We start from the raw sequence: 16,979 nt of genomic DNA, 5'->3' as shown, positions 1-16,979 counted from the left end.
CAGTGAATAGGAGAAGAGCACTTTTGTGGAAGGGTTTTGGGCTTTGCTAATTCCTTGCAACTCCACAAGCTGGTTCTCTTGAATTGAAGCTAAATGTCTAAGATGGGAAGTCCCAGCAAGATGGAAACATATGACACAGATTTCTACAGCTGTCTTGGGTCATCAGAACAGAGGCGGCTCCTTCTTGCCTCTTCATCTGTGGATGGGAGTGGGAATGGTGAATGTTTGGTCCCTTCTCTGGGGTAGGGATGGAGGTGGGGAGTATGAGTAATTAAAGGAGAGGAAGGAGGCAAGAGATCATCCAAGTTTTCGTAACTCACTCCCTGGTGTTTGAAAATATCCTATTTTATTATTTTCTAGAATTGATTTCTGCAACATCTCTTCTGAGGAAAACACTAGAAAGAAATAAGAACTTCCTTTGCATCAGTTAACCCCTTTGTTAATATTAAATGACTTAGTCACTTCTGTGGGGAATTAAAGAGGCTGATTCATGGCGATGTGACCCTCCTGTTACTTCTGCTTCCTTTTTCCCTCTTGTTTATCAAGACTCAGAGCCCTTGGGAAGGGCCTTGCTGCACTCAGAGAAGAACCTGAGAGGAACCTGTAAGTAAACTTTCAGAATAATCTTGATTTTGAAATTGCTTTTTTTTTTAAAGAAAAAATTAAGTATTAGAAAATTGGAATAAACAGATGAGACCAGAGGAAACTTGAAGTCCCTGTTTCTATCCCTGACAGTTTACCCATGAACAGAAATAGCAGAAAGAAATCTTTTGTTAACAGTGGTCTGAGGGATCTGAATCCCTCATCTTAGGGAGGACAGCAGCTTGAGCATCTTCTTAACAGAACAGCTGCATGGACTTGCGCCACCCCAGGCTTTTGAAGAATTGATCTGTTAGCCAAGGCTCCGGCCGGGAAGGGCTGGCTGCAAAACGGCTGCGAAGCCACACAGACAATGCCGAGCTGGACTGAATTGTTCTGTAGACACTGCTCGGTTTACCCTGATAGCTTTCATTAATCTTTCCTTTCTTGTGTGAAGGTTGCTTTCAGAGAGGAAGGTGTTTGCTGGCTTTCCCAAGGCAAGAGCGATGAAAACAAAACGATGAGGAGCTCATTCCACCTCTCGGCGCTGCTCGAGCTATTTTGGCAGGCTCAGAGAACAGTGTGTTCCCAATCAATTTATGAAGTTTGCAAGAGTTTGAAAAAAAAGAAAAAGAGAAAGGACAAGAAATGCTCCATTCTCCTCATGTCCCCCTCTGGGGGCTCCTGGGCGACTGCAGAATGCCAGTGCCCAGGGCGGGCTCGGCCGCTCTCCTTTGCCTTCCTTCCTGAGACCATGGGCTGGAGGAGCCTTAGAACTGAGCTTCTCAGCCAGCCCACGTCTCCTCTGCGGTCCCCAGCGAGGTCAGGGGAGCAGGCCAGGCCACAGGTCTGCTGTCTCCCAGCCTCACGCTCTTTTTCTATGCCTCCTCTGCCCTTTCTCCAAACTGCTTCTAGAATGAAATTCCCACCTAGCCCTGAAGTCAGTGAGAGGCCGATGGGTGCAGATCAGGTTTCCGTAGGGGATTAGCAGAATGGGCTGGAGGAGCAGAGAGAGTGCATCAGCAGCAGGCCTGGTGGGCAGGCGCCACTGGAGCTGGTCTCCCTTACTGGAGATCTTGTGATGTCAGGCCAGATGGGTGCTCCCCACGCGGGGAAGGAGGGGAGAAACAGGACAACGCTGAGGTGCTCGTCCTCTGGATCTTCCCCCAAAGAAGGCTGCATTGGTTTCTCTGGCACTCGCAAAAGCAGAGAGCCTGTGCGTTTCTGTCTGTCAGTCCCAGAACGGCACTGGTGACGTGTTCGCATCTTCAATACCCTTCCATCCAGAAGGCTCCCAGGGCGGGCCATTTCAGAGGCTCTAATGGTTTTTGTCATGGCTGTTGATTGGGCCTTGTATCTGAAACAATGACGCATACTTTGCACCTCTCGAGTTAATCTGGGCCCAAAAGAGTCACAGGACAACACTGGAATGTTCATCTCCCTGACACCCGAACAAAGTGGGTAAACAGAGCTCTGGGGCTAGGGGCTGGGAGCCGGGAGCCCATGCCCTCCGTGCCAGGGCTTTTGCTGCGACCCCTGACATTTAACACCCCCTTGGAAAGACCATCGAATCCCCTGTGAATGCACCTCCACGCTAGTGGCTGCTGGCTTGTGCAGGTTGATGGAGGAGCCTGGCTGCTTCTGTTTCCCATGGCAACGGTTCAGCTCTGCATGGAAGCAGAGAAGTGTGGGCTCAGGCTGCGTACACAGACCGCACATTCTGCACGGCTCCCTGCTTGGACCAAGTGCTTCTCATCACTGCCCCTGCTTCTTAACTTGTTCCCTCCTACCTGGTGGCTCAGACAGTAAAGAATCTGCCTATAACCCAGGGAGACCTGGGTTCGATCCCTGAGTTGGGAAGATCCCCTGGAGGAGGGCATGGTAACCCACTCCAGTATTCTTGCCTGGAGAATCCCTGTTGACAGAGAAGCCTGGTCCATAAGGTCGCAAAGAGTCGAACCCGACTGAGCGACGACTAAGCACAGCAACCCAGCCACACAAAAATGACTTTCATCCCGTGAAAGAGAGATGTGTCCTCAGTGATAGTCTCCTGTGGACTACAGCTATGGGTTCCTGGCCCCAGGGTATGGTAAAACTGGAGTTTAGGGGTAAAGGCAGGAAAGTGGTCATTATTCTTGGGATATTGCTGTTGGTAAAAGCAAAGGACAGGTTCATGGTCGTGGGGAGATAGACACTGAGTCAGGAGACAAACATTGTTGCTAATGGAGGCAGGATACAGGGGAACCACAGGTGAAAGAGGTTGGGTGAGACTTTCAGGTCGTGTCGAAGAAGCAATGGAGGCAGGGGATGGGGGGTGGGGGTGGCTCAATCCAGTAGCGCAAGAGAAGGGAATAAAATAGAGCTGGAGATCTTTGGGCAGAAATAAATATTCCCAAGGCGTAAAGAAAAACCTTTATGCATGAGACTGGAATCTGGCCTACAGCATGATTTTGAAAAATGTCTCAGAGGATAAAAAGAGAGAAAGGCAATTCAGATGACGGGAGAACAAGCAGGATAAGAGGAGGAGGAAGGCAGAGCAGAGAGAGGAGGAGGAGTTCAGGTACAGATTCCCCAAAGGCCAAGGATTGCAAACTGATGACCAGTGTCCAAAAGCACTGTCAGACTATTTAAAAATAAATTGACCTAGCTTTAAAAAAAGAAAAAGAAAAACTCAGGAAATGTTACCCACGGAAATGAGATTTTTGGCTTCTCTTGAAAAAAATCAGAAAATCTGGCTACACAGGGTCTGTGTATAACCTCAAAGTAAACCTGCTGGGGTGGGGCTGCTGCTCTGGAAACTTTAACTGGGACATCGACTTCATAACCCCCCAAGACCCATTGCCCCAGACCCCTGCCCGCCCCAAGAAGTCTCTATCTCCTGATTTTCTTCACTCTTTATGGTGCCTGTCTGACCCCTGCAGGCATTTGAAAACCTCAGTGCTGCTCAAGCTTCCCTAATGCCCTAACTCAGGGAAAACCCTGACCCTGACCTCCAGCCCAACAGAGAAGGCGGGGCCAACACTGAATGCAGGTCTCATCCTCTGACCCTGGGAGAACAAGTGCCTTGCAGCCTGGACCTCAGACCAGGATGGGTCTGACCCCCGGCTGGAAATCCATCGTCATCTCTGGAGCATTCAGCTAGTCTGTGCTGGCAGAGAAGGCGGAGGACACCCAATGTAGATGAGAAGGCAAGGAGAGCGTATGCCCGCGTTGTTGAATACGCATTTCATGATGCATGAGTGACTGGAGTTTTGCGGGTTTAGGGTTTAAGTTCAATCAGACTTAGAAACTACTCTTTGAGGATTGGGTGAAAGCATTTGAGAAGCTTGCCTATCCTGACTCCTCAGTACCACTTAAACATAAGATAGAATTCTGTTTCTTCTGCTTATTCACTGTGTGACTTTGGGCAAGTTATTCAGCCTCTGAGCCTGAGTTGTCTCATCAAAACCGCATCAATATAATCATACAGAGCTGCTGTGAAGATTGGGAATAATGTATTTCAGATGCCGTAACAGTGGCCAGACTCTCGGTAACCACCTGATCACTATTAATATTATCTATTATTATTACTATTTTGCTTGTTTCTCTTTTCTAATCATTTATTTAGTAATAGCTGAAGGCAAATTTGGTATGTGGGAAATGTGGCACTCTGTTGCTTAGGAAGCTGGTAGGGATTTTAGAATGGGTTTCATGAAGAGTCAGAAATGAGATGTTGATGGAATGGGAAATGTGTCACCCTGCGGCAGGAAACTGGGGTCTGCCTCCCACCTCTGCCTCCAGAGTTGGAATGGCCTTGGCAAGTCCAGCCGCCTCTCTGGATTTTCATTTGCTCATCTGTGGAAACCAGCTGGCCAGGTGTTAGTCATCTAGAGCTGTGTTGTTCAGTACACAGACACCAGCCACGTGAGACCATTTAAATTTAAATGAATTAAAACTAAAGTTAGGAATGCAACTTCTCAGTTGCACCAGTTCTAGGTCAAGGGCTCAGTCGTCACGTAGGGCCAGTGCTGACCACGTCCGACAGCTCAGATACGGAACGTCTCGATCATCACGCAAGGTGCCGTCAGGCAGTGCTGAATTCTAGAGACTGTGGCCCCATGTCCGGTCTTCAGATCAGCAGCATCAGCACCACCCAAGACTTGTTAGGAGTGTGGAGTCTCAGGTGCCATTCTAGACGTTTGGGATCAAAATCTGCATTTTGACACGACTCCCCCAGCAATAACATACTCAAGTTTAAGAAACTCTGACCTATAAGATTTCTTCCAGCTCTAAAAATAAAATAAAAAATTCTGGTATCTGCCTGAAAACGTCTTTGAGAAAAAATAAGCAACCGGCTTGTCCAAATCCTGATTCTGTTTTTTATTTTTCTGAAAAGAAAGGATTGGGGCCATTGGAAGAAAGATGAACCGAATGACTGTACCTCTGCAGGACCAGAGGATAGAGATGGACAGACGTCTATTAACAAAGGCACCGTGTCAAATGTCAGTCCTGGGAAGGCGGAGCAGTCCAGCTCCTGCCTCTGAGCCTCCCATCCTTACGGTGTTCAAGCCTTGCCTAAAGAGCTTCAGAGGACAGAGGTTCAATTTTCTGTGGCAGCAAAGAAACAAGAAAAAACAGATTGCATTTACTGGGTACCTTATCTCCAAGGCATCTTAACCTGCTTGTGAAAGCTCCTCTCCTTAAACCTCACCAGGAAGGAGCTCAGGCATGTCTTCTATTCAAGTAGGGAAAATGAAGAAGAGAGATTGGTAAAGAAATCAAGGCCACATTCAACAGTGATGGGAAGGGCAGAGTGGAAGACCAGTCCTGGGCTCGTGGTCCAAAGCTCTCCCCTGTGGCTTGAGACATTAATATAAAATAGGACGGAAGGCATATGGTCTCTTGCTGCAGAAAGTTTTGGTGTCTTTTGGTGATGTGCTGTTTTCAACCCCAAAACAAATGGGAATAATATTAGATCTGTTGCTTGTTAAGAAAACATGTGCCTCTTACAAGACAAAATTGCAGGCATATATCTTATATAATTGTTATTAGATTTTATTGGCAAACGTTAAAATTTTAATGGAACCATAAATCTGTTTCTCACTTGCAGAGAAATCTCTTTATTAAGAACAAACTGTACAAGGATAAAGGCAAGAGAAGGGGGAAAACAAATCTAAAATATGCATTATTAATTTTTTAGGAAGCAAGCAACAGGGTACCTCATAAAGGATATTAGAAAACATAAAACAGCTGGGATTTGTGATTTGCTGTAGAGAAAAATCTGCTGATTTGAGAAACATGCTTACAGGGACAACTGTGCCGCGCTGTGCTTAATCGTTCAGTCGTGTCCGATTCTTTGCCACCCCATGGACTGCAGCCTGCCAGGCTCCTCTGTCCATGGAGATTCTCCAGGCAAGAATACTGAGTGGGTTGCTATAGCCTCCTTCAGGAGATCTTCCCGGATGGAACCCAGATCACCTGAATTGCAGGCAGATTCTGTATTGTCTGAGCCACCAGGGAAGCCCAAAGGGTCAACTATTTTGATGCAAAAAAAAAAAAAAATTAGCAGTTAGAAATGGGTCTGTGGTATACAAACAATGTCTTTTTTTTTTTTTTTTACAAACAATGTCTTAAAGAGTAACTGACAGGAAGTCTGATGAGCTTCCAGCAGATAGAGTGAACTGAGCACCCTGTCACACAGCAGAGCCCAGAGCCGTGGAATCTGGGCATGGTTGAGGGGGACAGCGAGATCTGGCCTGAATCCCGCCGTGCCACCTGCTCTGTGTGGTCGCTGACACATTTCAGCAAGCACTCTGGGCCTCAGCGTCCATTACGTGAAATGCAAAGAACATCTGTCCCCAGAAGCTTCAGAGAGGATGCAGAGAGGCTATTTGTAAAGAGCCCCTAGGACACAAAAGGCAATTAATACCCATTAGTGTACCAATTACTCACATAACGGTTTGAGGTCAAATCCAAAGCCCTAACAAAGAAGGCACTGGGGCCAGACCTAGGAGGAGAGGCAGTACCTCCCAATGGCACTGGGGCTGGGCGTTGTGTGCACTCCCCACCTGCTCACTGCTGGCCAATCAAGTCCCACCACCCAGCAGTGAAGCAGGGCTGACTCACACTGGCAAGGCTGGGGATGGTTCAGGAGCACAGGGGCCATACATGATTTCTGAGGGCCAGAGAGGCGTGGGTATGGAGTCCGGGCACGGGAGCACTCAAAGTGTGTGTGTTAGTCGTTCAGTCGTGTCCAGCTCTTTGTGACCCCATGGACTGCCACCTGCCAGGCTCTTCTGAAGTCCATGGGATTCTCCAGGCAAGAATACTGGAGTGGGTTGTCATTCCCTTCTCCAGGTCATCTTTCCGACCCAGGGATCAAACCCAGGTCTCCTGCATTGCAGATCGATTCTTTACCATCTGAGCCACCAGGGAAGCATGGGATCACTCAGTTCAGTTCAGTTCAGTTCAGTCGCTCAGTCGGGTCCCTCTTTGAGACCCCATGGACTGCAGCACGCCAGGCCTCCCTGTCCATCACCAGCTCCCAGAGTTTACTCAAACTCGTGTCCATTGAGTTGGTGATGCAATCCAACCATCTCATCGTCTGTCATCCCCTTCTCCTCCCACCTTCAATCTTTCCCAGCATGAGGGTCTTTTCAAATGAGTCAGTTCTTCGCATCAGGTGGCCAAAGTATTGGAGTTTCAGCTTCAGCATCAGTCCTCCAGCCTCCAAACTGGCATGAACTGAGCAACCTGAAATGAGGAAATGACTCTCTTTCTGGGTTCAGGCAGAATGAGGTTAATGTAGGGCAGAAATGAGATGGGGAAATAGGCAGGTTAGGAACAAGCCTGTGGAAATTTCTCCAGCAATAATGTAGAGGGCTTGCAGCTCTTGGCATGTAATTTGAATGGGAAAGTTCACTGTTGCTGTTGCTGCTGTTAAGTTGCTTCAGTTGTGTCCGACTCTGTGTGACCCCATAGATGGCTGCCCACCAGGCTTCCCCGTCCCTGGGATTCTCCAGGCAAGAATACTAGAGTGGGTTGCCATTTCCTTCTCCAATGCATGAAAGTGAAAAGTGAAAGTGAAGTCACTCAGTTGTGTCCGACTCTTAGCGACCCCATGGACTGCAGCCTACCAGTGTCCTCTGCCGTGGGATTTTCCAGGCAAGAGTACTGGAGTGGGGTGCCATTTTTCACTGCCAGCTTCCAAACCAACCTCCAGTTCTTAAAGGAAGCAAGCTTAGGGGAAAAAAGAACTCTGTTCTTTTGCTGGTTACCCTTCTAATGACCATTTACTCCCATCCCCTTTCCACCAGATGGAGTTAGAACACCCTCGTGGGGAGGATCTTGAATCTCCCCTAAGGCCAGTCCTGTATGGTAATGCCCCTTCTTCAACACAATGTCTCCCCGTTTCTCTTCTGTGTGCAGAACTTTCCCATTCAGATTACATGCCAAGAGCTGCAAGTCCTCTATACTATTGCTGGAGAAATTTCCACAGGTTTGTTTCTAACCTGCCTATTTCCCCATCTCACTTCTTCCCTACATTAATCTCGTTCTGCCTGAACCCAGAAAGAAAGCCATATCCTCATTTCAGGTCATGCCCTCCAGCCAATGCCAGGACACTTTTCTCACAACGTGAGTGTAATTCACTGGCTGAAACGATATTAAGTTACTCCATAAATCCAGCCCCACAATATTTGATGTGAGAAGGGATTTATTTGAGAGGGTTTAATAATTGATCAATGTCTTCATTAAAATTCCATACATACGGTATAATGCTCATTAGATATTTTCACGTCAATCAAGAGAGCTCAAATTTACTTATACTGTTCCAAGTGAACCCAAGGCTCTCTGAGTGCATCATGTCCCTAAATCTGCATGACTGTCAGGGAACTAGCAACCCCTTAGCACCTTCCTTTTATTATGCCAGATCTGGGAAAAAAGAAAAGATGATTAACTCAGTGACAAACTATTCTCGTTTTCCTTATAAGATTCTCAGGAGAGAGCTGCACTTGGAGGGAGAGAGCTAGGGAGGGAAGGCACAATGTCCCAGAGATGACTACAACGGTCTCAGTCCAATGCCACGTTTGAATTCGGATGCCTTCAGTTTGCTTTCTTTTTTGTAAAATTAGAGCACAAGAAAATAGACGATTATCTGAAAGTGATCTTACTTCAGGCAGGTTGCAGAAACTGCAGCCTGTCCATCAACCTAAGGTTGGTTTCAGTTAATAATACCCACGGCACAGTCCCACTGCTCTTATCAGTGAACAATCACTGCCTAACAAAGCAGTGCAGAATTCGGGGCCTGAGAGTAAACAAGCATTTCTTATTATTGTTCAAGTACCTGTGATCAGCTGGTGGCTGAGGACTGGCTATGTGATATGCGATACCCTGCTTCACACGTCAGGCAGTGGACTGGCTATTGGCTGAGTTGATGGAACAGACTGGTCATGTGCTTCTTGTCATTCAGCAGTCCAACCTGTATAACAGGCAGAATGACCTCCCCACCCCGAGCCCCAACCAAAGATGTCCATGTCCTAATGCCCGGAACCTGTGGCTATGTTATCTTTCGTGTCAAGAGAGATTCTACCTGTGTGCTTGAGTTAACGATCTTGAGATGGAGGGATTATCCTGGATTATCTGGGTGGCCCCAGTATAGTGACAGGGGTCCTTACAAGAGGAAGGCAAGAGGATCAGAGTCCTGAGAGAAGATATAAGGATGGAAGCAGAGGTCGGAGAGAAAAGAGGATGAATCATTGCTCTCTCTGGGATGGAGGAGAGTCCATGAGCCAAGGAATATAGGCAGCGTTATAAATTGGGAAAGGCAATGGAATGGAGTTTCCCCTGGAAACTCCAGTCTTCTGGACCAGTTTTAGACTTCTGACATTTAGAACTGTATGAGAATAAATATGTGTTGCTATAAGCCATCAAGTCTATGGAAATTTGCAAAAGCAGTAATAGAGGCAAATACACCTGGACTTGTTAACAAGGGCTTCCCTGGTGGCTCAGACAGTGAAGAATCTGCCTGCAATGCAGGAGACCCAATCAGTCCCTGGATTGGGAAGATTCCCTGGTGGCTCAGACAGTGAGGAATCTGCCTGCAATGAAGGAGACCCAATCAGTCCCCGGATTGGGAAGATTTCCTGGTGGCTCAGACAGTGAAGAATCTGCCTGCAATGCAGGAGACCCAATCAGTCCCCGGATTGGGAAGATCCCCTGGAGAAGGGAATGACAACCCATCCACTCCAGTGTTCTTGCTTGGAGAATTCCATGGACAGAGGAGCCTGGTGGCTATAGTCCATGGAATCACAAAGGATCAGACATGACTGAGCGACGGACACTTTCACACTTTCATAAGCCACTAGCTGCGGAAATTTGCTTTAACAGTAATAGAGGCTAATATGCTTGGACTTGTTAACAAGTTCGTAGCAGGGTTTCAAGAGAGGCAGGAGGGAATCATAAGCTCAGAAGAGACACACTGTCACTTCTGCCACATTCTGCTGGCCAATGGTGTCACAGGGCCACCCAGAATTCAAGGGCTAGAGAAATAAACCCCACCACCGGATTCTATTTCTCTCACCTCTTGATGGGAGAAGCAGTAAAGTCACCTTGCAAGGAGGTGTTGAAACTGAGCAGTACCCTGCAGGGCCTTCCCAGGAACCAATCCCATGTGCCCCAATTCTTGTTTGTAGAAGAGCTTCACCCTCATAGGCCTTCTCCAGGTCCAAAGAGCAAATTTTATCAGAAAAGTGAGAAACTACAGAAGCAAAGACAAAACAAATCATGAGTTTAGCCGTAAAAGTCAGGGCCCTTTAGTTCCTCCTCACAGGCTATAGATAATATTCAGCACCATATCCTTGAGTTGTTTTGTAGACATTAAAACCTCCATCAGGTGAAAGAAGTTAATTGCAGGCTGACCACATCAGGTGGACCTCAGACTTGTTGGAACCAGGTTGATGATGCTCATTCCCAGAACGTCACACTCACCACTGAGCAATCAAGAGCTACATGAGCTGATTAGGCACCTGCAAGCCTCTCCCCCATCTTGCCTTTAATAGCCCCTCCCCAAAAGCCATTGGGAGTTGTGGCTTTTTTTTTAAATCATGTTTTTTATTGAGGTTCAGCAAAGCATCGGACATGACTGAGCAAGTGACAGTTCAGTTGCTCAGTCTTGTCTGACTCTTTGCAACCCCACGGACTGCAGCACGCCAGGCTTCCCTGTCCATCACCAACTCCCGGAGTTCACCCAAACTCATGTCCATCGAGTCAGTGATGCCATCCAGCCATCTCATCCTCTGTCATTCCCTCCTCCTCCTGCCTTCAATCTTTTCCAGCATCAGGGTCTTTTCAAATGAGTCAGCTCTTTGAATCAGGTGGCCAAAGTACTGGAGTTTCAGCTTCCGCATCAGTCCTTCTAATGAATATTCAGGACTGATTTCCTTTAAGATGTGCTGATTGGATCTCCTTGCAGTCCAAGGGACTCTCAAGAGTCTTCTCCAACTGACTGACTGTTAATTTATAATGTGTTAGTTTCAGGTATATAGCAAAGTGATTAAGTTATATATATATACAAGTTAAGTTATATATATACATACATATATGTATATAAGTATAAACATAATTTAATGGCAACCCACTCCAATATTCTTGCCTGGGAAATCCTATGGACAAAGGAGCTTGGCAGGATAGGGTCCTTGGGGTCACAAAGAGACACAACTGAAAACGTACATATATATATATATATATATATTCTGTTTCAGATTCTTTTCCCTAGGGTATTACAAAGACATGGAATACAGTTAATTGTGCTGTACAGTAGGTCTGTATATGTAATCTATTTTACACATGAAGTGTGTATATGTTAATCATAAACTATTAATTTATCTCTCCTTCACCCCTCACCCCATGGTCCCATTTGGTAACCATGTTTGTCTTCTGTGTCTGTGAGTCTATTTCTGTGTTGTAAATAAGCTCATTTATATCAAGTTTGGGTCTTTTAAACACAAGCTGCCCATTCTCCTGCTTGGCCCCACACTGGGGACCTTGGGATAAACTCTACTTCCCTTCCCCACCATCCGGTGCCAGTAGGTTAGCTTTACTGCGTTCAGGCGAGTGGACCCAATTTAAGTTCGAAAACAGTGTGGAGACTGAGAAGGGTAAAGAATTATGGCCATTCTTTTTGCAATCAATCTATCACCGTGCCCTTTGCAAAGTGACAGAGGACATTTAAAAGCAGCATCTGACCCCGGTTTGTTTTTCATTTCCAGGGACACAGGGAGCATGGGCGTCTGGACCTCAGGCACCGACATCTTCTTAAGCCTTTGGGGGACGTATGTGTCTCCAAGAAGCCCTGGATGGATGGCCTTTACCCAGCACGTGGGCATTTGCTGTTTTGTCGCTTTCATTTCCGTGGGCCTCCTCTCTGGGGCCTTCTACTGGTTCCTGTCCTCATTCACCACCTTCATCACCTCCTGGGCGGCCATGTGCGTCCTGCTGTGCTGCTCCAAGCACGCACGGTGTTTCATTCTGCTCTTCTTCCTCTCGTGCGGCCTGCGTGAAGGCAGGAACGCTTTGATCGCTGCCGGCACAGGGGTGGTCATCTTTGGACATGTGGAAAATATCTTTCACAACTTTAAAGGGCTCCTGGACAGTATGACTTGCAACCTGAGGGCAAAGAGCTTTTCCATCCATTTCCCACTTTTGAAAAAATATATCGAAGCAATTCGGTGGGTGTACGGCCTTGTCACTCACCTGAGTCTATTTGATGATCTTGTGTCTTGGAACCAAACCCTGGAGGTCTCTCTTTTCAGTCCCAGCCAATCCCTGGAGGCTCAGCTCAACGACACCACGGACAAAGCCCTGGGTGTCTTGTACCAGATGGTGACGGCGACGGAGGTGCTGTGCTCCCTGGGGCGGCAGCTCCTTGCCCTCACAGGGCTGCTGCTGGTGCTGCTTGGCACTGGCCTCTTCATGAAGCGATTCTTGGACCCTTGTGGCTGGAAGTTTGAGAACATCTACCTCACCAGGCAATTTGTTCAGCTGGATGAAAGGGAGAGGCGTGAACAGAGGCCCTGTGTCCTCCCGCTGAATAAGCAGGAAAGGAAGAAGTATGTTGTCATCCCATCTTTCTGGCTGACTCCTAAAGACAGGAGGAACCTGGGCCTGTTTTTCCTCCCGGTTCTTACCCACCTCTATATCTGGCTGCTATTTGCAGCCATAGATTACCTGCTATACTCGCTCATTTTCTCCATGAGCAAACATTTCCAAAGCTTGCCAGGGCTCGAGGTGCACTTGAAACTGCACAGACAGGTAGGTGCTCTTAGGCCCATCTCACCTGGTATCCTAGCTGCTTGCTGTCTCTTTGCAAAAGATAGTGAACATCCCAAGGAACGGCAGTGTTTTATTTCCTTCCTGGATCCCCAGTGCCTGGCATGGAGCCTGGAATGTAGGAAAACCCCCAAACAAGTTGGTTAAACTGAGTTGAAACCCCAGCGTTATACGATAACGTTCTGAACATCTTTGATCACGGCATTAGTTTTCTGGGGCAGCCATGTCCCAACAAAAAAGACCATGGTTTTTGTTCATCCCATCTTTCCTCTTTTCCATTTTTTCCCTGTGGCAGTTTATGATTACATGGACATTTCAGGGGGCTTCCCAGGGGGCTTCCCTTGCCACTTCCCAGGTACAGTGGTAAAGAATCCACCTACCAGTGCAGGAGATGCAAGAGACTTGGATTTCAGTCCCTGTGTTGGGAGATTTCTGATCCCTCTGTCGGGGCAGATTTGCAAAGCAGTCAAGCAAGAGGAGAAGGCAATGGCAACCCACTCCAGTACTCTTGCCTGGAAAATCATATGGACGGAGGAGGCTGGTAGGCTGCAGTCCGTGGGGTCGTGAAGAGTCAGACATGACTGAGCGACTTCCCTTTCACTTTTCACTTTCATGCATTGGAGAAGGAAATGGCAACCCACTCCAGTGTTCTTGCCTGGAGAATCCCAGGGACAGTGGAGCCTGGTGGGCTGCCGTCTATGCGGTCGCACAGAGTCAGACACAACTGTAGTGACTTAGCAGCAGCAGCAAGTAAGAGGGGAAACACTGGCTCAAGGCTCCTCCCACTTTCATATGATTTATTTAAAGAAGAAAGATGGGAGATGATGTGACTAGACCTGGCTGGATGGCTGGGCACTGTAAGAAAAAAGTAGCTACTAGGTTGCTACTTATTGATCACCTACTGTATGCCCAGCACCAGGCTGCATTAACTTTTTAGGACTGTCTGCTACCTGAGCGAATCTTTTCGTTTGTGACTCGATGCCGTTCTGGCAAATTGATTACTTTGGAGAGGCAAACACATTTTAAAACATTGGGATACCATGTAATACATGGCTCTGTATTTTGAGAGTGTCTTCCACACTGCCCTCCATCAAGCCCTTACAAAAGTGTTGACTCAATCCTGATTCCCAACTGCAAAATCCCCAGTTAGATTCCTAAACTAAATAACTTCTTTCCAGACTGGACACCCGCTGCTTTTTTATTGCAGGATTTCTCATCATTGACTCAATCGATGTGTTTGTTTCTTCAGCGGTATTAAAAAGAGTGCATGCCTTTGCTCTGGGGACTGAAAACTCTCTACTTAATCTCAGGCAAACTGTCTTTTTTTAAAAAGAGAAGAGGAGAGGCAACAAGAAGGCTTTCTCCTGCCTAGCTACAGTGCTGGGGAAATTGCAGATTGGACTTGACATTTGTGTTAAAGTCCCTGGATTGGGCTTTCCAGATTTTTCACTGGTACTGGGGTGAATCCAAGGTGGACGGTGTTCTCTGGGTGTGGTTGGGTTCTTTTCAGAAGTCATTGCCGGCTTTTGGGCCCCAGGGCTCTGGGGCACTGGGGTGATAATAACTTAGTAAGTATTCCAGTCTGTAAGGTTAATGCTCCATCCCCAAGGTGCTTAATTTACACTGGGAGCAGTTTATTCGTGGGCAGGATCTGGTCCATTAATTCCTGTTTTACCAAATTGGAAAACAGATCCACTGAGAGATGATGTGACTTTCTCAGGTCAGGGAAAAGTAAGAGCTGAATCAGCACACACGTCTCCTGCTGGTGGCTTGTCTGGGTGGCCCAATGTCATCTGCCCTCTAGGTCAGTTTGATGAGGGCAGCTGGCTTATTCTGTTGCCTTCAAGCAGGAAGGAATGCACCCCTCCTAGCATCCAAGAGAGATGAGAAATTGTCCTATTTTGAGACCTCTATAAATAGGATTTTAGAGCCACTTTCAGTAAATATACTCTTTTTAGTATCCTTGCATCAAGAATAATTCCACCCCATCCCCGCCACTTTAAGCTCTAGAAGGGTGACTGAGAACATAATTTAATGCCTACACATCTTTATGACCTTGTGGTCTGCTGACGGGGTATTTGTCAAGATGCAGAGACTATGACTGGGTCTTGATGGGCTCTGCTACAAAAAATCCCTTTCAATTGAGCTAAAACCATCTTTCATGAATCCCACATAGTCTAAAGTATAGAAACAGGTGTTTCATACATGGGTTATGCAGTCAAAATTATTAGAAGAGGACTTTCCTGGTGGTCTGGGCTTCCTTGGCGGCTCAGATGGTGAAGAATCTGCCTGAAGTGCGGGAGACCTGGGTTCGATCCCTGGGTTGGGAAGATCCCCTGGAGAAGGGAATGGCTACCCACTCCAGTATTCTGGCCTGGAGAATTCCATGGACAGAAGAGCCTGGCAGGCTACATAGTCCAAGGGACGCAAAGAGTCGGACAAGACTGAGTGGCTTTCACTTTTTTCTTTTCCCTGGTGGTCTGGTGGTTAAGAATCTGCCTGCCAGTGCAGGGGACATGGGTTTGATCCCTGGTCTGGAAGATCCCACATGCTGCAGAGCAATCAAGCCCACGGGTGTGCCACAGCTACTGAAACCGCAGAGCCCTAAAGCCTGTGCTCTGCAACAAGAGAAGCCACCATGATGAGAAGCCCAGGCGTCGCAACTAGAGGGTAGCCCCAATTTGCCACAACTAGAGAAAGCCAGGGTGCAGCAATAAAAACCCAGTGCAGCCAAAAATAAATATATAATTTTAAAATCCTTTCAAACGTTATTAGGAGAAGGATTTGCTGAAGCAAACAAATTCCTCTGCTTTCTTCTCAGAGCCTTCAACAGTCTCGTGGGCATCATTTCTCTCTAAAGAAGAGACAGAGCAAATAGACTTACCTGATATCCTTCTCTCAAGGAAATCTATATTTCCCCAGATCCACTTTGCAAACCACTGCAGTAGCTACAACTAAAACTCCTCCCTTCTTTACTCCAACCGTTGCACATAAAAGGAGTTGGAATAGCTCCTTCCACCAAAGCTCCCTGCACGTTTTAAGATAAATGCTCCCCGCTGCAGAGCAGTATAGAGAAAGACTAGGGCAAGGTATGAAAATGGCATGGATCTTGATGTTTTTATTCTTTCATTTTAGGAGCAAGGGACTCAAGACATCATCCATGATTCTTCCTTTAATATATCTCTGTTTGAACCTACCTGCATCCCTAAACCGAAGCTCCTTCTGTCTAAGACGTGGATTCCTCTCAGCATCATTCTTGTGATACTAGTGATGCTGGGACTATTGTCCTCTGTCCTGATGCAACTTAAAATCCTGGTGTCAGCATCCTTCTACCCAAGCGTGCAGGGGGAGCGCATGCAATACCTCCACGCGAAGATACTGAAGAAAAGATCAAAGCAGCCAGTGGGAGAAGTAAAAGGGAAACTGAGTCTGTACTTTACAAAGGTAAAGCTGAAATGGGGGTGCAACCTGTAACTAGGGAAATTTTGAGCTTCAAGGGCAAATGGAACTTCAAAGCACTCTTTCAAGTTTATGTTAAGGCTTATATCCCCAGCAATAGATGGGGAAACCCTGGGGGTGAGGGGGTGAGGATGAGGAACAGACACACATGGCTAAGTCCAGAGGATTCTACAATAATGCTGGTTGTTCCAGAAGATTCTGCAAGAATAATCCCTCAAAACGCTGATTCCAAGTAAGTTTTTAAGTCTTATGGAAGAGAAGCTACTGGGAATGCCTCCTCTAATGGCTGCTATTATTTTACCAGAGTAAATAAAGAACAGAAGGGAAGTATCTGCTGCAAGTTGGCAAACTCCAAAGAATTTGCTCATTGTCCAGTATTAAAAGACATAGGGACTGTTCTTGTAGTCCAGTGGCTAAGACTCCAAGCTTCCAATCCAGGGGACCCGAGTTTGATTCCTGGGTAGGGACCTAGATCTTATATGCTGCAACTAAGACCTGGTGCAGCCACATAAATAAACATTAAAGTTTTTTTTTAAATATATGATGATATTTATATGATATATGTATATTTATACATATGTATGATAACATAATGACTTTCACACATATATAAAATGAACACTTGTCAAAGACTT

At 46.8% G+C, this 16,979-nt stretch overlaps 1 protein-coding gene across 5 annotated transcripts in view; it reads left to right on the top strand.

Annotated features, from left to right (window-relative positions):
* Positions 1-444: 444 nt before the first annotated feature.
* DCSTAMP (dendrocyte expressed seven transmembrane protein) overlaps positions 445-16,979 on the top strand; it is a 40,660-nt gene continuing 24,125 nt past the window's right edge. For 3 of the 5 annotated variants that reach the window (XM_042254404.2, XM_060393824.1, XM_012183975.5), the window contains exons 1-3: positions 466-603; positions 11,826-12,867; positions 16,021-16,329. In XM_042254404.2, coding sequence (XP_042110338.1) covers positions 11,839-12,867; positions 16,021-16,329 — 1,338 coding nt within the window. In that variant the 5' untranslated portion in view covers positions 466-603; positions 11,826-11,838. Of the gene's footprint in view, positions 604-1,036; positions 1,427-11,825; positions 12,868-16,020; positions 16,330-16,979 lie in introns of those variants that run through there. The other 2 variants (XM_042254403.2, XM_042254405.2) reach the window with 2 other exon arrangements.

This window comes from Ovis aries, chromosome 9 (genome assembly GCF_016772045.2).
Source record: "Ovis aries strain OAR_USU_Benz2616 breed Rambouillet chromosome 9, ARS-UI_Ramb_v3.0, whole genome shotgun sequence".
NCBI classification, from domain to species: domain Eukaryota; kingdom Metazoa; phylum Chordata; class Mammalia; order Artiodactyla; family Bovidae; genus Ovis; species Ovis aries.
Note: the sequence above shows the minus strand (reverse complement) of the source record. Positions and strands in the feature narration are given on the sequence as shown.